The 21585-nt window shown below is 30.7% G+C and overlaps 2 protein-coding genes across 2 annotated transcripts; one reads left to right on the top strand and one right to left on the bottom strand.

Annotated features, from left to right (window-relative positions):
• Window positions 1-4630: 4630 nt before the first annotated feature.
• On the top strand, window positions 4631-12355 carry LOC137818831 (uncharacterized). Its single transcript, XM_068622455.2, has 14 exons — window positions 4631-4931; window positions 5216-5274; window positions 5640-5757; window positions 6249-6322; window positions 6531-6599; window positions 7254-7856; window positions 8525-9063; window positions 9282-9346; window positions 9907-9986; window positions 10253-10357; window positions 10695-10834; window positions 10923-11051; window positions 11579-11731; window positions 11814-12355. Exons 1-14 carry the CDS (start codon window positions 4739-4741, stop codon window positions 11950-11952), a joined length of 2466 nt encoding a protein of 821 aa, XP_068478556.1. The 5' UTR covers window positions 4631-4738; the 3' UTR covers window positions 11953-12355.
• A 4879-nt stretch (window positions 12356-17234) lies between these two features.
• On the bottom strand, window positions 17235-21059 carry CRCK2 (calmodulin-binding receptor-like cytoplasmic kinase 2). Its single transcript, XM_068622244.2, has 6 exons — window positions 20623-21059; window positions 19524-19768; window positions 19228-19396; window positions 19035-19124; window positions 18419-18720; window positions 17235-17997 (listed from the first exon to the last, which is right to left on the bottom strand). Exons 1-6 carry the CDS (start codon window positions 20864-20866, stop codon window positions 17734-17736), a joined length of 1314 nt encoding a protein of 437 aa, XP_068478345.1. The 5' UTR covers window positions 20867-21059; the 3' UTR covers window positions 17235-17733.
• Window positions 21060-21585: the final 526 nt, after the last annotated feature.

Genomic DNA, 21585 nt, shown 5'->3' with positions numbered 1-21585 from the left:
ACCATAAAAGTCCTTTGATTGTCTAAAAGTTGTAAAATTTTATATTGATGTTGGGTAAAAACTTTGAAATGGTTTTTGGATTCAGTTGGGTTAGTTAAATGAGACTTAATTTTTTTATATTTTCACTCAAGCCAAAGATTTCGCTTAACCGAAAATAGAACAAAAATTTTAAGTTTAGTCTTGGCCTTATTTCGCTCAAGCTAAAATAATACTATAACTAAGCTCAGTCTTGGCCCAATTTTCACTCAAGCGAGGGAATTTTTGTTCAAGCAAAAGTTGTATTGCAACTGAACTTAGTCTCAACCCTATTTTTATTCAAGCGAAACAATTTTTGCTCCAACTAAATTTCTTTTAAAAGGTTGTTTGATGGTTGCTTATTGCTTTAATTAAATTATATGAAAATTTTAACTACACATGTATTTGAAACAATGATTTTATGTGTTTATGTGATTTATTTTGATATTTTTCGAATTGTTTTAAAAGTATAAATTTTTGTGCAATTGGATGGTATATTGATGGGTAATATGAACTATGAATCATGTGAAAATGTGATCGAGACATAGTATTTTTGAGAAAGAAAATATCGTGTTGATATAGTTAGAATGTGCATTGATTTTGAATTCATCTAGAATGAAATATCGACTTTATTGGTATATTGAAATCATATAGATGAAGATTATCAGGTCCTGAGAATCGAATGAGGTTCATGTGACTAAGTCTGCAGTTTGAAAAATGATTGGTTTGACAGGTCATATGAATTAACACTATTGTATAAGGTGACTTGATTCATGTGTATATGTAGTTGTGTGGAGAGATATCACATCGGAAGTAGTGTGACAGGTGCAGATCTCTGAATCTAAAACAATGCACAAGTTTTTTAGGAGTAGTGTCAAATGTTTATGTATGTATGTTAGTGAATTTCTGGCATGAGTAACTTTGAATATGATTTATTTGTAGATACTTGATTCTTTAGTTTGTCGTTTATCATCTTTGGAATATTTTTATTGTCCAAGAGGTTTCCTGTGAGGGCCAAGATTCGGTGACCCATTTTATATACCAAGGAGCTTTATTTTGTCGGTCGTCCTTAAAATTTTGTGTTTGTCAATCCTAAATGGGGACAATAAGTCGATTATGCAGGTCTACAACTCGATTTGGTACTAGTTGTGGATGAGTTACAAATTTTTATCAAACTTCATCTTGTAATCGCTCTTGAAGTTATTCTTGGTTCTTCTTATTTTCCTTCGCTAGTTGTTGTTGCATATTGACTATCATATATTGAATAGTTTCTTTATTTTCTTAAAAAAGATTTTTCATATATATTTTGAGGGTATTCACTAAGATGGGAAGAATGATACCTTTAGAGTTTTGAGTTAAGTTTTTTCCATTTTGAAAATCAAGCTGTTTGCTGAAGATAGAAGAAAGATCCACCTATAAAAAAAATTTCTAATCACTTATTACATAAGTGAGTAAGAGCTCTGGGAGATAATAAAAAACATTAAAATATTAAATAATGAGTTAATACTTATGATATGTTCTTGTTTTTATAGATTTTTACGTTTTTGATAAATAAGTTAAATATAGAATAGAATACAAAAATATGTTTAATATAATTTTTGTAAAAGATTATGATATATTATTAATGATAAGTTATTAAAAAGACTATAATTAAATATATGAATATTTTTCAGTGGATAAATACACTTATTTTTTGTTTTATTTATTATATATCAATCCAATAAAATATTTAAAAGAAGCCGATGTATTTTTTACAAGTAAAAAGCCTACAGAAAGAGTACAATTTTAAATACTAAAAATAAAACATCTATGAAAAATAATTCATTATAGTTAGTCTTAGATGAAGCATATCATTTCAAAACATTTTTCTGTAAAATTGACTAAAAAGTAATATTTCACTAATTACTAATAGTAAAGTAGTTGTCCCGGAAGATATTGCCTTTGGACGATAAATAATTAAAAATATAATAAATATTATTTTCTATTTATATATATTATTTTAGATTTTTAATTAAAACTAGTACCATCTAAATTTCTTTTTAGACACCAAGTTCTCATCCATTTAAATGCAAAACCATTTGAATTCAATTCTAACACGATACTATGTTGTTTATGGAACATTCTTTTAATTTTAACTCCTTAAAATAACATACTTTTAATTCCCTAATAGTTAACTTTTCCTAAATCTTCAAATTTCTTCATTTTTGCTTCTTCAACAGCAAATAGCTATCCAAAACAGTAATAAATGAAAAATTGCTGCAAAATTTTCTTGCCATTTACAAATTACAGATTGATTTTGGTTTTCTAATTTTGGTTTTCTCTCTTTTGGATTGGTTTTGGATTGGGATTAAGTGTCTGAAAAGATGCGTTCTAATTTATAAATCAGTACAAGAGTTGAAACATTCCTTAAATGATTCTATTTATTAATTAAAGATAAAAAAAATAAAATTCTTGAACCCCAGATATTTTTTTTTACCAATACCAAACTCATACTCCATATAGATATTTCTTTTTTAAACAATCTACTTTAATAATTTAAAAAGCAACCACCATTTTTGTTGTTGTCAATTTTGACAATTCATATTTGCACTAAAGTTGATACTATTGGTAAAGTTTATCTTTTGAATACACAATTAGAGATTCAATTTTTAGTTTGCATATAGAAAGAATATCCACTAAAATCAATATCTTAAATAGATCTCAATAATTGAAAAAAAAAATATCTTTAATTTTGAAGCAAAAGATGCATTGGTTAAAAGAAAGTTGCTTCTTTCTGCTTCATTGACGTAAGACGATGACCCACAGAAAACTTTAAAATAATAGGTTTATATAATTTTCTTTGGTGTAGCTTTATTCTTTCTTTTTCAAAACTTGCCAACTTTATTTCTATGTTCCAACATTTTTTCTATTCAAATACAAGTGCCATTTCTGACCTACTCAGATTTCATACATGACTTGGTAGTGCGTTCAAACTTTTCTTCATGCTTTTTTCTTTTAATTTGTAAATAATTATAATGTGAAATCTACAAAATTATGTATAAATGTTAATTTTGTAGTTTTAAGAACAAACATTTAAATATATAATAATTAAATATTGAATTAAATTTATATTTCTTTTAAAAAAATTGTAGATACAAAATTGAAGGGGGAACTAGAATTACAATTTACTCTTTAATATAATAAATCACGCAACTTATATCTAATATATTATAATGTATTACATACTTAGATTATAGCTATTGCCAATTTTAATTTTATACTTTTAAAATTTTGTTTCGTAAATTTAGATTTTTGGCACACTATAAATTAAAAGTTTATTCACGTGGTTTTCTTAATTTATCCTTTAATTTTAAAAGTATAATCTTTAACTTATTCTTACCTAATGAAACAAAACTTTAATTCTTGATGATCAACATATTTCTATTATATATTATCATTCGAAATAAGGATATTTCATAATACTTTATAATTTACATTTGAACTAAATTTAAAAATTTAAAAATTATTTATACATGCTAGATGTTTTTGTTTTAACTGGTCTTCCTATATTGATTTGTTTATTTATATTATATTTATAATGGTTTAGAAGTCAACTCAAAGACTTTATGATTATTGTATTTGATAAAATAATAAAAAGAAAAAGAAACAAACTTTAATATGAATATTGTGACCATATAAAACTTGTTTTAAACTCTGACCCTCCAAACGATATTCCTGGGTCTGCTATGGTAGTTCAAAGTTGAAATTTATTAGAGAAAAAAAAGTAGAAAAATTAATGAATTTTGGTTCAATTTATAGATACCTTATAAATTGATAATTATTTTATATTTAATTATTAGACCTAAGCATCATGATTTCATTTTCTATCATTGATTCTATAATTGATATATTCACATATCTTACATCTTTGCAATGAATCTCTCTTTACAAGTGTGAACTATCCTCTAAATTTCTAACCACCTTTAATTCCATTAAATGTGTTCTATAAAATGATTTAATTACCCAAAATGATTTAACTATCTTCAATGTTTTTAATAAATTTAATGCTCATGGATTAGTGATGCAAAACAATTTAATGTTAATAAAATCATTATTAATATAACTTTTACATAAATAATAGATATTAAATTAATAATTTCATTACCAATAACCTATCTATTACTTAGTTTACGACTACCTTACCATTTATTACTATCTTTCTTTGAAGAACTATATATTAGTATCTTTCTTGTATAATTATATATTTTATAAATAAATAAATAAAATAGTTGTATCCCTCGCGCATTCTTTTTAATTTTTGGATTTTTTGAAAAATATTTTTTATTTTCAAAATTTACGACAAAATTAGTTATTTTTATTAAATACATATTTACCTTTTACCTAATTTTTAATATATATATATATATATATTATGATATAGAAATAAAAAAAAAAAATAGGTAGCGTCATATCTGAAGAAAATTTATTTCGTTGTTTAATATTTCTTAAATATCTTAAAAGTCTGAGAAAAAAAGTTATAAGAGATTAATTGATAATTAATAACTTATTTATTTTCAAATTGACCCACAATCTTACGTGGACCTATTTTACATTGTCATTATTTTTGTTATTAATTGAATTAGACTAACTAATACATTATTCATTCATTCTTCGTCACTGCCCTGCCTCTTCATGGTCTTAGAACAACCTTGAATTTACCAAAAAAAAAACAAAAACAAAAAAAATGCCTTTGAATTCGATTCTGTGGTGTCAACTCAACTCGATTCTTCTCAGTGTGTTGTTTCTTTTTAGTTGTTCTCTTGACCTCAGCTCCGCAACCGATGAATTTGTTGGAGCCACTGATGATGTCTTCACTGTTTCCAGCTTCAGCTATCCTCAGACTACTCTCGGACCCTTTGATTTGCGCTACATCAGAGGTTGGTAATGGCGACCCTTTTCTTTGTTTGCTTCAATTCTTCTGTCTTTTGTTGCTCGTGATGCATTTCACCGTCTGGTGTTCAATGTGTCGGAACTGAATTTTGAAGGGTATAGGTGAATTGGCATGACAACAAATTCTCTTTTCTCTCTTTTTCTCTTTCATGTTTTTTTTTTTATTGCTGATTAACTTAGTCAATTATCCCTAGTTTTCAAATTTTTACTGGTTTAAAGAATTTTAGGTAATTGTTCTGATTTTGTACCTTGATGTTTTCTCATGTTTCAGTTGATATACCACCATGGTTTTCTGCACTGTCCATAGCATTGAACTCAGATGTAGACCTTGTAAGTAATGTCTATAATACCTTCTTAATAGGGGCACTTTTTAGAATAGCATCTACATTGATGTCTTTTCTCTGGGAAAATTTGGTTCCTTCAGATTAAATTTCTTTCATGTTTTTCTACGTTGATATTATTTTTTTTGTAATGCCTCGTTGTGCATGAGGTAATATTAACAATATAGTGCTTGATAAAAACCCCATATTGCTTATTATATGTCTTCTTAATTTTATCCCCCTGTTTATTTATTCAAATTATTATGTATTTAAATTGCTTCGTTTTTTGTTTTGTTAAAGAAATTTCACGGAGAAAGATTTGAGAGCTTTGACTTATTTTGGCTCCTCATTGGTTCATAATTACTTTGTTTTTAGGATGTTTCAAGAGTTGAAAGGATTCCAAAAAGCTCACTGCCCATCATATGCTTTAGAGATGGCAGCCCTCCTCTGCCAGATGCTTTAAACATATCTCTGAAGGATTCAGCTGTCATAGGTAGAAGCCCCACCAAAATATATTAAACTCTAATTAATGGAATTGTTTTTTTGAATATCTAAGCACATAGATTATATCTTGAACTTTGTTTTATGATTATTGCAGACTTGTTGAAACCTTTTTTAAGATAGAACCTTGGAGCCTTACTAAATTCCCACCATTTATCAAACAAGCGTTATAGGTTCTATCCTATAGAATATTCTTCTGATTCATTAGTATATGCTTAGATTTCTACCCATAATTTTACATACCCTGCAATGATGATTTCTCTTGGTTATGGTGTAATGGATGAATGCCAAACTCATGGACGAGTAATGTTTGTTCATTTCTTAGTGTTTCACTTTGTTTTGAATCACCATGACAGGAATTGATCACTTATTCTTTCTTCCTCTTCTTCTCTGACTCCTTAGTGAAGAAGAGGACTACATATTTTAAACTGTCATGTGTATTACCATTGTATAATGACTTTTTGTTTCCCCTTTTTTCATCAGGAATAAATGGTCTTGACAACGAGCAGTGCTTCCCTATGGAGAAAAACATCACTATGAAATTGACAAACGAACAGGTATTATGATAAGTCTTCTTTTTACTCTTTGCAATATCTTTATTGCTTCTTTGAGCACAATGTGTCCTTTACTTTGAGATCTATGAAGACATGGTTGTATCTGCCTTAGTATTAAAATTCGCACATTAATAATAGGGAAGGATTAGATCACAAGCAATTTTTCTTATTGTCATAATATCATAGCCAATAAACATAAGAATTATTTCAGATATCTCCAGGTGCATGGTATATTGGTCTTTTCAACGGAATTGGAGCTGCAAGAACACAATCGAAGATGGTATGGTTTATTGCCCAAATATTACTTTTATCACAAAGAAAACTGAATATTTCTACTATTTTTCGGCATGTGTTGCAACCATTTGTTATCCTTTCAGTGCTGTCATTCACATATTTTAAGGCTATTAAGGGCTGCTAATATGTTGATGCAGTTACTACCTTTAAGAATCACAGTGCATAGAGTTCTTTAGTCCCGATTTTGATTGTGCATTGTGGAATTTGTAGTTATTATTTCTCTTTATTCTAAATTGTAATGTTAAATTTTTATATCTATTGAAATTCTTATACAATGATTATGTGCTAACTACTGCTCTTAAGTATGATGTAATAGTTACACCAAAAAAAATGTACGGTACCCCCTTTATTTCTTGTATAGCTAGTGAAAGAAATTAAACTTCAATGTACCTTTTGGTTCTAAAGCCAAGGGAGTAGATTTCTACTGATAGTTATGGTCTTGTACAACATGTATATCTAATAAATTCTCTATCCAGAATGTTGGATTGTACACAACCTTGTACTGATTTCTGCATTTATTTTTTAAATCGTTTCAAAGCAAAAATTCCTTATTTCCCTTTGGCTCATTTTTATCTCTGAGCCAAGTTCCTTATGCAATAACAGACATGGAAGAATAATAGTTACTTCTCTACCTCTACAGATTATCCGTGGCTCATCATACTCCTTCAGTGCCAATATAAGTGTGGAAGCATGCTCAAATTCAATGATGAAAGGGGAGTTATGTAACAGTACAGTCTATCCACTTTCATGCACAGTATCTGATGTCTATAATTCCATGAAGGATACAGTGACTAAGCCAATGATGGAAAATGTGATGAGCTGTAAAAGTAACCTAGATACAATTTGTGCACAGGAAGGTGTACCAGAACTTTACTCCCTGGATGTAACAAATATGGCAGAAGAATTGACCATTTTGGTAGCAAATGTTAAATTAAATACTACAGCTTCAAATAACACTTCTAGTGCAAATGATGTCAGTTTAATGGGTTTTGTTCGCCATGGTGCAATTCCTTCAGAAACTTTGCATGATTATTCCAGTGATTTGAATAAGGCCCCTTTGATTATCCGTTATCCACTGATTGGACGTTTGTACATTAGTATACTACCAGTTAATGTTTCAAAAATGTTTGGAGGGACTTCGGATGGCAATTCAAAAGTTTGTTACTCCATTGAATCACAAGTACTTCAGTGTGCATTTGGAAAAGCGGGACCAAATTGCACAATGGACAGCTACACACTTCAGGTAGTATGGATTGCTGGATGCATCTCTGTCTCTATATTCTTTTTAGCTGGTGCTCTTTCTTGAATACAAAGGTCCACTCTAAATTATGTTAGTGTGATATTTATAGGAGAGCAAACTTGTGCCTTGGGTTATAACCTAGATAGAATGGGGATATGATCACATGTAATGTAGACTTATCTTGATGGTTAAGAAAAACATTAGCTATAACAAGTAGAGAGAATAGAATAAAATAAATTATATACAAACATAAGCCTTCCAGTAGCAAACAAAAGATTAAGCTAACACATCTGAACTGTGCAGTTCAAAATCCAATCAGATGTTTATAATTTGCAGAACTAGAAACGTGCTTATAGTCAGCAAATGCTTTGTGCTTTTCTCTTAGAGGACTTGATTTCTTTCCTATGGTAGATTGAATTTGTTTTCAGTACAGAACTATTTTATTTGCAATAATGTAATATATGGATTGAAGACTTGTCAAGAAGTTAAGTTTCCTAGTATGAGAAATATTGGAGTTTTTCACTAAATACTATATCCAATAGGAATGTTGAAGAATATCCCAGGATTTTGAGTCATACGACATCCTGGTAGAATCAGTTCTATATCTTGTTACTTAAAGATATTTCCTCCATGGAATATGTTATTGACAAAATAAGAATGGTTGTCTGCAGACAGTTCTAAGGAGAGGAGGTCCAGTTCCCTTTGAATCATATTTTTTACCAGTGGCCGTTGGTGAAGGAGCATCTTCTGCCAATTTTCCTCTTGAGCCACTTTTAAACAAGTCATCAAATAAAGGAAAAACTGATGACATTTGGACTTATTTTACTTTTGACATTCCCCGTGGTGCAGCTGGACGGAATATTCACATACGATTATCGGCAGATGTCAAGATCAGTTATGAAGTGTATGCTAGATTTGGTGGATTGCCTTCTCTTGATAGCTGGGACTATTACTATGCTAACAGGACAAGGAAGAGTGATCAGTCCATGTTTTTCATGCTATATGATTCAAGTGATGACAAAATTGATTTTTACATTATTTATGCTAGAGAAGGAACTTGGGGTTTAGGTCTAAGGCATCTTTATACCAGCAGTGATTCTTTGAAAGCGCAAACAGTCATGTCTATTTCACTTGAAGGATGCCCAAAACAATGTTCCTTTCATGGAGACTGTAAATATTCTTTTGATGCCAGTGGATTGACATCATTCAGGTTTATATTAAGCCCTATGCATGTTTTAAATTTATCAATTTTCTTTACATTTTAGTTGTTTTCTTTTAAATTATTAGAAAGGAACCATACAGATATTTGGTATTGACTGAGCTGTTTTTGTAAAATTGTCAGATACTAAGTAACAGACTTCCAGATTACTTTATTTGTAAACTTTCTAAAGAAAATTACCATTTTTATTGTTTACCTTTTTGCCTCAGCTTCTGCTCCTGTGATCGAAACCATGGTGGCTTTGACTGTAGCATTGAAATTGTATCACATAAAGGTGAGTGTTAATTTTAGAAATTGATAATTTGTTGTTCTGTTACATGTATCATGGTTCAACTCAATCCATATCATATGACCTACGTCCCCCTCTTTTATTGTGTTATTATCTGATTTCATAGGTATCACTTTACTCAAAAATAGTTCTAACTGTCAGCATTCAGCGAGAACTCTTACTAAATGCTTTACATATACATTTACATACGTGTGTGTGTGTGTGTGTGTGTGTGTGTGTATATATATATGCATATTCTCGTTAACTTTCCTTTTGGTTTATTTTTTATTTTTCCATTTATGATGCTATATACAATGATTTGTTGCAACCAATATCAATGTATGTATTTTTTTATTAGCAATATACCGAGTAAAGTGGATAGACATAGTGAGTTTGAGTTGAGTTTAGTGCAGCAATTTCAGTTTACATATAAAAGGATAGAAATAAAGTATGCTATACTCCTGTTTTTCTCTATGGTTTGTTGAATATATGGATTTGCTGTTGTGTTGATCTTTTGGACGTGTTGGTTTTTGTTCTTTAATCTGGTTGTTGAAAATTTGTTGTAGGGCATATACTGCAATCAATTTTTCTCATAGGATCAAATGCTGCAGCCATACTTCCTGCCTATCGGTCCCTTAGGGAAAAGGCAATTCTTGTTCCTTTGTCATCTATTTTTCCTCTAAATTATTTTGTTGTATCATGATTCATCTACCTGCATATGGAAATTGATGGAACTATTTAGATTTATATATTAATTTAATGAAGAGGATAAAAAATTCTAGATATTTAAGTTAACTCAATGAGAAGGAGACAAATGTTTTGAATTCCCAAGAAGTAAATGATATATACATTTCTAACAAATTAATTTGACTTGTTAATGTTAACAATGAACATGTAATTTTGTATTTGCAGGCATTTGCAGAATGGGTTTTATTCACATCCAGTGGAATTGCTAGTGGGCTATATCACGCATGTGATGTTGGCACCTGGTGTGCATTGAACTTTAATGTTTTACAGGTTGCTGCTCTGCCTTTACTGTCTCTCTTACTGTATCTTAAAATAAAATAAAAAAATAAATAAAATAAGAAGTTTGGAAACTGAAGATGTTATTGACAGTCCGAGATGGGATAGAGAAAGATGTTATCACTTCCATACCTATGACAACCTTCAACAATCTTCTGTAACCTGATTTCTAAATAAGATTCTCATTCTTAATTGGATGATTTATGCTGTGAATTCCCAGGCCTTGAGTGTCAACCATAGTAGCATGTTGTTGGGCTCTATAATACAACTCAACAACGACTATAATTGTTTATCTGGGCTTTTGTAGTAACTTGATATTTCAACATTTCAGTTCATGGATTTCTGGCTCTCTTTCATGGCTGTGGTTAGCACTTTTGTATACCTAGCAAGCATTGATGAAGTATATAAGAGGGCAATCCACACAGCTGTTGCTATCCTCACTGCCCTCTTGGCTGCAACCAAGGCAACTAGGTAAATTGAACTAGTGGACAACAGCTTTGTATATATGCTGCCAAAGATGTTTAAGTTGTTACACATGTATCTACACTGAATTCTGCAGGTCTTCCAATATTGTTCTTGTCATTGTGATTGGGGCTCTTGGTCTTCTTATTGCATGGTTGATAGAAATCTCAAAAAGATACAGGTCACTCTCCTTTTCGTTTGCATTATCACTAAGCTTCCTTCAAAGGTAAGGTCTCTGTGCTTAGTAGATTTTTTTTAGCATGGCATTTTCCAGAGAATAGAATAGTTATAGATGGTCAATTTGTGCACTTTTTTATGGCTGATAGAATCATGATCTGGCTGTAAGTTACTGTTAAACATGTATTCATGAAACCCTTTTGTAAATTGCCAATCTGACACAATACCATTTCTTGTTCGTTGAATTGATAGTCTGGTTATGCATGCAGTCCCTGATTTTGTATTGGAGTAGGGATTTTTGTCATACACATTGAAGCTGAAAAGATAAAAAAGTAGTCAATTCAACCTTTAAATATTTTGTTGTTTTGTTCATTTTTGTAACATGATGGTGGGAATTCAGGATGAACCATATTCAGCTCCTTCAACAAATACCTTAAATCTTTCACTTTAAACTTAGACATGCTTGAGGATGAACAAATCCTAAGCTATCTTATGCCACGTCTTAAATAAATCCAAACTGCAGTTTTATATTTTACTTTAAATTTAGATGTTCTTAGAGATGACTTTCCACTGCAGCATGCAAACTATGAAGCAATGGTTCTGTAATTTGGTAAAGACACTTTTGAGACGGTTTCGGTGGGGTTTTATGGTGGTTGGTTTCATTGCATTGGCCATGGCAGGATTAAGCTGGACGCTTGAAACCAGTGCAAACTACTGGTTTTGGCACAGGTATTGTATTACTATTATCCTCTCCACTGTCTCTTCTCTGTCTTCTCTAGTCTCATGTTTTGCTCTTTCAAAATGGTTACAGCTTTTGGCATGTTACAATATACACATCTTCTTTCTTCTTCCTTTGCTCAAAAGCAAACATTGTTGATGATGAAGTTTTACCACCTTCAAGTGGAAACTATGCACTGACTCGTCAGGATTCATTTTCAAGAGGTAATTAGAAGAACATACACATGGGATTGGTGGTTGCAAAAAGGAAAGTGGTGGGTATTTTGGAGTTTAGTTTTGCATTAATGTTACACAAGAATGTTAGGTTACCAGTATTGAGTAGGTGAATGATATGGCTGCTGAGTAGAACTAGAAATCAACCAACCTAAGAGTGAATTATGAGGCCTAAGATGTTAACAAGGATCAACAAAGCAGTCTCTTGTAAATTCCTTCTTCACAAGGTTTGCATTTTTACATTCATTTTAGAGTATGTATTCAACACCACTATCTAGTCATCATAGGATAAATGGATTCTGGCTTTGGTTATGTAATTATAACAAATTAGAATATTAATATTGGTAGCTTGTGAATTGTATTGTATATGGATAGTTCCTGGGGTAAAAGCAGTTCAACATTGCTTGGTGGGTCTTGTTTTTTAATTTAGCTATTTGTTGTTTTTAAATGTAATTTAGGTTAGCTAGCAATTCAAGTAAGTTTGACACTCACAGTAAAGAAAGACGGACTGACCTTTCCTGCTACATTTGTGACCCGGACGGATTCAAAAAGTGTATGTTTCTCCCTGCACTTCCACATGTTATTCTCTCACTTCCATAAATTTTCGTATTTTCAAAAATATCCTTTTATAATATTTTGGATTATGAAATCCAGAAGTCATTTTTCATATTCGTAATTAGCTTCTAAATTACATAATCCGAAAGTCTTTTTTCATATGCATGATTAGCTTTTGGATTGGAAGTCTTTTCTAACTTTCGGATTATGTAATCTGGAAGCATTTTTTCAAATGAGTGTCCGGATTACTTAATCCAGAAGCTACTATCAAATCCAGACTTCTAGATTATATAATCCGGAATACCATTCTGGATTATGTAATCCGAAATATGGTAACACAAGAAGGATAAAAAATGTATTTTCATGTTTGGTATAAATGTGCCAGAAGAATATATGGAGGTGCAGGAAGTAACAGTCTCAAAAAGTTAATTTGTTTTACCAAATAAAAATGGGTTGGCGGGCCACTCACCAAACTCGGCTCACTTTACCCCCATTAATTACTTAATCCATTTGAGTAATATTTGTAATCATAACTTACTATTCGAATTTAGATTAAACAGTATGCTACCATTGCTCATCGGAGAGAAAATTCACACATAAATATTAATTGAATTTAAAACTTCTATTATGATAAAATTATTCCATAAGATCAATTTTATTGATAATCATCTTCATACTAATAAATTACACTTCACATTTTTTCCACGAATATAGGTGTACACGTCCATTTCTACATTCTTATTACTTTAAGAAGAATACCATTTGCATATCTAAGTAATCATACCATCGATTACTAACTAAATTTTAATGAGAAATTTATCCATCAATCATATTTCAACACTAATTTATGCATTTATTTAAAAAACATTAGTAACATGACCGAATGAAAGTTTCTCTCTCTTGATACATGTCCCTTCCATAGTTGATAAATTGAAGAAAGAAAAATATAAAAAAAAAATAAGAATTTTTATGTTATAACTTGGAGTTTTCTGCGACAACATTTATTTATTTATTTTGCTTGACGTGGCTATATCAGATAGGTTGATGATAGGATCATAATACATTTACGTGACTACATATACACATAAGTACGAAGTATAATACATTTTTCTAAGACAAAAGGTAAAAATGCATTGCTCAAAAATAAATTTCAAATTATCAGTTTCAATGCTATCTACTTAGCAATCGGCACAGGTTTTACGAATCTAGACGAAAAAACAAATAAGATCCTATTTTTAAAATTATTTTTAAATATATATAATTATTTTTAAATATAAGATCCTATTTTTTAAATTATTTTATAACATATATATATATATATATGTTACAAAATGAATAGTATAATTATTATAAATTTAAAAATGTATTAAATTTTTTATTCTTACTCTTATATTATCATCTATTATTTAATAATATTTAAATAACGATAGTTATTCAAAAATAGTTATTTTATTTTAAATTTAAACTTGTTTTATTCTTTGTACAAACTGGAATAAATAGAGTTGTGATATCGTTATTTAATCATTTGTCAACACCCAAATTCACACGAGATAAAGAAGATACTTTCAACTAAAAACAGAACATGGAGGAACTGAAACCTATAATGGAAAAAATCAAAACCAATAGAATGAGACAAAAGAGGATACCAAATAAACTCTAACTTATTGTTAATCCAAGGCTATGCAAATGATTTCCTTCCCCAAAAAAAATATGAGAAATATTGAATTCTATGCCTTCATATCTTCAATTCTCCGTCCTCCACTAAGAGATAAAAGAACTAAAGCTAGCTTGACAAAGTAAAAGTAGAGTAATTCTTTAACCAAAATCTCCTATAATCAATATACATGAATAGTAATAATGACATCTATAATTTTTTATTCAAAAAAGTTGAAAAGTTATTAATGTACCTCCCTCTAAAAATATTAGTTAGGGATGACTGTGAGACACGATGAGTATGGATTTGTCTATCTCATCCTTATCTTTGAAGTAAAAATTTATTCTCATCCTTAGCCTCATATTCAACGGGTATGGAATTTTGTCTCACACTCATCCCCAACAAAGAATGTGTATATTCAAACTCACGCCCGTAGTCGCCTTTTACTGTTCCAATTATTAATTAAATAATATTTGTATGAAAAATATAAATCACATTCAAGAAAAAGTTTATATTATCAAGTATTCAATGTTAAAATGATACACGTTTTATTTTCTCCAATGCTAAATATTAAGAAATAAATATAATTATATAAATATCAAATGAAAGTATCAAATAATAATTGAATAAAGGTAAAATATTCTAGAATAAAAAAGTAAAAATGATCAACCTAAAATTAAGTAATGAAACTAAGGATCAAAGAAAATTTAATACAAGTTTTTTAGGTTACCTAATAAGTTAAAGAGGTGTTTAGTAATTTAAAACTATGAGGATGAGAATGAGTATTGGGACAGGTATGTGAATCGAGATGGGCGGATATGTGCATACTCATCCTCGTCCTCATACCTAATTTAAAAAATTGAATATTACTCATACTTATACTCGTACTTAGTCAATGTGGGGATTCTCCATCAACATCAGAATGAGTTTGGATAATACCTACGAGGCAGGTTCATTTATCATCTCTAATACTAACACACGTAACAAAATCAAAAAAGTCTTAAGCAACACCATCAGTATTAACTTTGATCTAACTCACCTTTGAAAAAAAGTTGAACCACTTGAATTGGAGTAGAGACCTTTCTAGATTTAGTACTAATACTAAAAAACTTCAAGGCAGAAAAGTCAACAATATCATTAGACATACACTTATTACAATCATTACTTGACATCCGAATGTAATTCTAAACCATGTGAATGGCAAAAATAATATTGATGTTATGCTAGAATCTAACATGATTCCTCATCCTCCAAATCATCCTTAAAGAGAAAAGATAAAAAAAAAAACAAAAGATATCACTAAAATTAGAAAAGAGTTTTTGAATTCGGATAAAAAAAAGTTAACAAAAGAACAATCAAAGAACAAATGATAAGACACGTTTTTTTTTTATAGTAAGAAGTCTATTATGCACCATTTCTCAAATAACTAAGAATTTAGCAAGATGAATGAAATTAGATCATACTAACTCCCCAATCACAAGCAAGAGAAGTAGAAAAATGGTCCCTTAGAGCTTTCTGGTTAAAAACACCCCAATTAACCACCCCAAACATTGAGAGAACCAGAATTTCCGTGATTTTATGTTTATTATTTATTTATTTTTGTTATTTTTTTCCTCTATCAATGAAACTTTATACCCCTATCATTATTATTATTGTCTCTTATAGAGAGAATTACATTCTCTATTATAGATTATTATATATTCATTAATATAAAAATCTACGTATATATTAATACATGTTACACTATATTGAAAATTCATTTAATATATATTTATATATTTAAAAAATAACATAATAAAATTAGTAAGTGTTAATATTTTCAAAAAAAAATTCTAAATCAATCATACCAAAACACATTACTTATTTTCATCTTCTGTTTCTCAATAATAAAACAAAACGCAGGTAGTTTTCTATCGCACCGGTAATCACGTCTTGATGAACGCTTTTTAAACATTCAAGACTAATTTCTTTTCAAAATTATTGAAATTTATAAATGAGGATAAAACACTGCTTTCATAAGAAAGTTGTATTTCATTATACAACTTTGACATTTATATGCATATATCTTTTTCATGTCTATAAATTTTTTTAGAGTTAAATAAATTTTTTATCTCAAAAAATGACTTTTGTTGTGATTAGTATTTTCAAAATATTTTTTAACATTCAACCTTTAATAAATATATTAATTTAGTCTTGGTAGCTGTTATATTATTTTTTAGTTAATTATGTTATAAGTCAATATATATATATATATGTGTGGAAATATTTGACTATATAATTTATGTGGACTACACAATACTTCTAGGAGTATAAAAAGTATCAAACCTAATGAGAGGATTATTGAACATACTAAAAAAAATTAGGAGACAATTTTGAATATATTAACAACTTGTTTAATTCTATTTTTTATTGGTATACCTGTTTTATTATCCCAATCATAAGTTTTAATCCAATGATCTTACCTATTATTTTTGTTACAGCATAATGTTCAAACTTCTATAGTGAAATCATCTACCATCTCATTTTTATTCTGTTAAAAGAAGAATTTTAGTAATTACTAATTAGTACTAGAAATAATAAATATAAAATTGAGAAGAAGAAAAAAAGATAACATAAAAAATAATTAATACTTTTTTATTGAGTAACATTTGAAACATAGTTAACCATTCTTAGTAGAATCTCTTATCTCAATTAGATTTTATAGTACTAGAAATAATTAATAATTGAAAGTATTTATTAAAAGTCGTGTCCAATATATATTAAAAATCAGAGAGAGATTCTTGATGATAATTTTTTAAAATAAAAATTTCATTTAAATATTTGGCAAGAGTTTGTTAACATATAAACATATGATTGTTGCATTCATATTTAATTTAGTTGTGAGAGAAGTGTCACACTTGCACTTGCAGTGGTCCAACCAACCACCACTTGTTGCACTACCAAACCTGGTTTAATATAATAACGTGGCCACTTTGTTTCTCACTAATATAAAGATGATTAAGATGAAACTCACCTACCACATTAATGATTAGTGTACCAAAAGGGTCCAACAAAAACTGAAGCAATAGCAAATACTCAACTGCAAAATGGAATATTATACCCAAATAGAATACACCAATCAAGTTTTCAATCAATAGAATACAAGTTTTCCTCCTTGGGAAGAACAAGAAAAAAAATGCACAACTAAGGAAAGTAATGCATTCATCTTTAGTGAAAGTATGTTCTCTCATTCCTATACACAAGCCAAGACTCTCATGTACAATTTCAACAAAATATGAACTTCAACATGCCACCCTAGTCTAATTCCAAACATCCCAAGTGCCAAAGTTTCCTATCATAGTATAGAAGAATGGTTTTTCTCCCAATGCCATTGTTTGTCCTCACCAGGAATGTTGGAAACCTATCCTCTAGCATACTCACACCCTTTTCTATTGATTGAAATCTATTGAAAACTAATAACCAGGAGAAAGATTCATTAATTTCAACCAATAAAAAAGAATGTGTTCAAAGGAGAACATCTGAGAGAGTTTCTAGCTTCTTTTTTTTTTATGCAATGTTGCAACTAGCCATGTCACTCTCTCAGTGAGGTGCTCCTTTGGGAAGTAGTGGAAAATGAGTGAAAGTTTGAAGCTGATAACTCCTCTCTGAAATCCTTGCGGATGGCCCAAAGGATCTCGGCACATCTTTTCATAGTAGGCCTGTTTTGTCTACGTGGAGCCAAGCACTGTAAAGCTAGCTCCAGAATCTTTTGCAGTGCCAAAGTGTTTGCAGAAGTCTGACCCAGTCTTGGGTCCAAGACCGAGATAGCATCTTCATCCATGAACCTCTTCATAGCCTGCACTTGTACCGAACAAGTTTCATTGAAGAGTTTTGGTGTGTCAGAGTAAAGAATTAATGATACATGATTGAAGTTATAAAAGTCTTTTATACTGTTATCTAATCATAAACCATCATATATGATGAGTTTGTTGACTGATTGATTCACAACATAAAAAGATTTGCATTGAGTCTTGAAAGAGCTTATAGAAATGTCACATTTGTGAGCATTATTGTAAGCTCTTTCAAATGCCCTCTCAATCATCCTCAACAATCAGAGTTGGGCAACGTGGATTGAGAAGGAGTAATCATGAAGAGAAGGTGCTAAACTATTAAGCAAAATGGGGTATCATAAGAAGATATTGTTTTTCATGCAATCATGAAAAACTACTATATGGCAAACAAGAACAACATGAAGGCAAATGGTGCACAGTACTCACCCACTTTGCCGTTATTCGCTCCTTGAGTTCAAATTTTGGTTCAATGGGGCGTCTGCCGGTGACAAGTTCAACAAGCAAAACTCCAAATGAATACACATCACTCTTTTCAGTTAGTTGATAAGTTTTCAGGTATTCAGGATCCAAGTAGCCAGCTGTTCCTTTGACTTGGGTGGAAACATGAGTCATGCCAGAGTCACTGTCTGGGGCTTGTCTAGCAAAACCAAAGTCTGCTACTTTAGCTCGAAAATGTTCAGTGAGAAGAATGTTCGAAGATTTTATGTCTCTATGAATGATAGGATGATCTACAAAGCAAACACAATATACAACAACGTCAGATTCTTTTTCATCATTCTATGTATCAATAATAAAGCATCAATTTGGTTACATAACTATAATGTTCAACAACCAATTTGATTAGTTTTCCAATTACTTGAAGGATTACTTACATGATTTCTAATACTTTGGAAATTACTTAGACATAATTTTCACTTTAAGGACAATTGAGTAGAGAGGACAATACTTTGAGGACAAAATTGATGGTTTACTTTCTTAGGGACAAACAACTAAACACTTTGCCATGACAAAATTGCGTGATGAGCAGAGAGTTGTATTGTACCTATATACATATGAAGATAGGTGATAGCATGAGAAACATCAATTGCTACTTCCAGACGTGCAGAAAGGTCCAGAACGCTTCCATGAATGCCTGTAACAGTCCATTGATGAAGCTGTAGTAGGAACAAAAGGAGAATGCTGGACGCAAGGCCAATTTATAAACAGACAATAGCTAAAAGACTAGAGAAACTCACAATCTAAATGTTCTCTGAGGGTTCCATTTGGAACATACTCAACGACAATGAGCCTTTCATCCCCTTGCTCCAAATATCCATAAAACTTGACCAAGTTCAAATGTTCCACCCGGGATAGTGTTTGGATCTCGCTCTGGAACTCCACCCCCAAATGTTTCTCATATAGACTCTGCAAAGCAAAAGCAATTAACCAAATAGCTTTTGGGTGTTCGTTAATTGTTATCATTAACATTCTCATTCCATGCAAATGGTGACACATTCGAGCACCGTAATAGGCTAGAAATAACTTAAAAAACCTTCTTAGCACGCTTTACTGCAACAACAGACCCATCCAGGAGTTTTGCCTTGTACACAGCACCAAAACCACCTTGCCCAATCTTGAAAGAAGGGGAGAAATTTCTTGTGACTTGGTAGATTTCCTCCATGGTGAACTTCACAATGCCAGGTTCTTTCTTTGGTACTATGTTGTATGAACTGATGCTCATACTTCCATTTGAGGCACGCCCTCTCCTACTACCAGCTCTTGAACCATTCGATGCAGCTATGAAACAAACACAATAATTCATTTTAATTTCGCCACTCCACTTATAAGCATGAAAGATAAATCTGACTCTATATAGCAGCACTTCAAAATCAATAATGCTAAAACACTAAAGAAAAACTATGCAAACTAGTGATCTGAATGCAATGCATTGATGAGGAATTAAGAAACTCCTTAACTCAAACGTTTAGCCACAGAACTTCAAAACCTGTAGTGTTTCCGATACATGTATAGATGCTAATCGTATTCTTCATATTTTTTGGTTACACGTACAACCTTTTACACCATAAAACCATGCAAATCATGTCCTAAATGCAATACATTAATGAAAAAAATCAAAAGTGCATTATTAGTTCAAAAGTTACCGGCACACAGACAAACAAACAAAAATGCAGATTTACTAAATTATTTATTCCAAAAATAGAAAGCCATGATTATCGAAACTGGGACTTGACCAAATTCTCAACCCATGATCAAAATTCAAAATCCAATCCCGGATCAATATATCACGATTCAGACCAAAATCTCAAATTCTCTTGACACCTCTCTACCCTTCTTCTCAGCAGCTTAAAAATACAAACTTCTTGAGACACGAGTTCAAACTCCGAGATCCAAAACAACATAGAAGAAGGCGCGTGCACACACGCACACACGTCCCCGAAAAGCGAAAGACCAAACTCACATGATGCTGTAGTTAATTTAGAATTGAAGTTTCACCTTAAAAACCTTTGCTGCTGACATTTAAGGTAAAAATAAATCGAAGTAAAACTCTAACTTTAACAGGAAAACAAAACTAGAAACTTGAGATATTGTATCAAAGTTTTCTCCTAAAGTAGGGAAAATGGAACTAGTACTGGAAGAAGACTTAAACTCCTCGGAATCCCCGATGCTCTTGGAATTGTCGGATTCCGGCGGCGATATGCACGCGGCGAACATTCCGGTGAAGAACCTTGCGGCGGCGGAGACGGGGTTCTGGCGCGCTGAGACTGTGGAGGTGCTGAGCTCGGAGGAGGCGTATCCCGGAGAAGGGGGCACTCTTCCCGGCGTTCTGCTAGGGTCGGAGCTGGATCGCCGGCGAGGTGTATATGGAGAAGTCATTTAAGCTTTGGAGAGAGAGAAAAAAATGGCGGGCTGGTAAGAGAGAGAGAGAGAGAGAGTCAACCGAAGTGAAGTAAGAAAAACGAAGACTTTGCAAATTTGTCTGGTGATTCTAAAGAGTGGGTGATGCTATTATGCGCCGGGAAAACCAAGCTACCTAAGCTAAGTCTTCCTTTTCGGTGGGTTTTTTATCAGAATCATGTCCTAAATTATAATTATATAAATAGAGAAATATTTTTTACTGAAATAAATTAATTTTAAAATATATATACTGTATATATTATAGTAAAACAAAGAGATTAGTTTATAATTATAATATGATATAAAATAATTTCAAAAATTATTTATCTTTTTTTTGTAATCTAGTGCAGAATTTTCAACTTATAAACATTCTCTTAAAAATGTTATTTTACTACCACACTTTGAAGATGAAATTCATTCACAATTTATAACAACCAACAAAATCACTCTTCAAATATCATATATTTTAGATATAACTAAGCTATTAATATCAAATGTTTGATTCAATAATCAAACTTAAGTTTTTTATTAACCCGTAACTTAAATATAATGTACAATGAAATAATATATTTAATTATTTTATTTTTGTATAAAAATAAATTACATAAAAAAATAATTATATATATTTTTATTTATGAAAAATATAAAATAACATAGCTTATAATAATTAGGGCATCATATAATGTACCAATTATGAT

The sequence above is a fragment of the Phaseolus vulgaris genome, chromosome 10, assembly GCF_051622355.1.
Source record: "Phaseolus vulgaris cultivar YP4 chromosome 10, ASM5162235v1, whole genome shotgun sequence".
NCBI lineage: Eukaryota > Viridiplantae > Streptophyta > Magnoliopsida > Fabales > Fabaceae > Phaseolus > Phaseolus vulgaris.
Note: the sequence above shows the minus strand (reverse complement) of the source record. Positions and strands in the feature narration are given on the sequence as shown.

Coding starts and splice junctions, on each gene's coding strand:
- CRCK2 (XM_068622244.2), bottom strand. CDS start 20,866: ATGACTTCTCCATATACACCTCGCCGGCGATCCAGCTCCGACCCTAGC. Junction 19,125..19,227: donor CCTCAGAGAACATTTAGATT/GTGAGTTTCTCT, acceptor GGACTGTTACAG/GCATTCATGGAAGCGTTCTG. Junction 18,721..19,034: donor CTATCTTCATATGTATATAG/GTACAATACAAC, acceptor TTTGCTTTGTAG/ATCATCCTATCATTCATAGA.
- LOC137818831 (XM_068622455.2), top strand. CDS start 4,739: ATGCCTTTGAATTCGATTCTGTGGTGTCAACTCAACTCGATTCTTCTC. Junction 9,987..10,252: donor ATCGGTCCCTTAGGGAAAAG/GCAATTCTTGTT, acceptor TTGTATTTGCAG/GCATTTGCAGAATGGGTTTT. Junction 11,052..11,578: donor TCACTAAGCTTCCTTCAAAG/GTAAGGTCTCTG, acceptor TTTCCACTGCAG/CATGCAAACTATGAAGCAAT.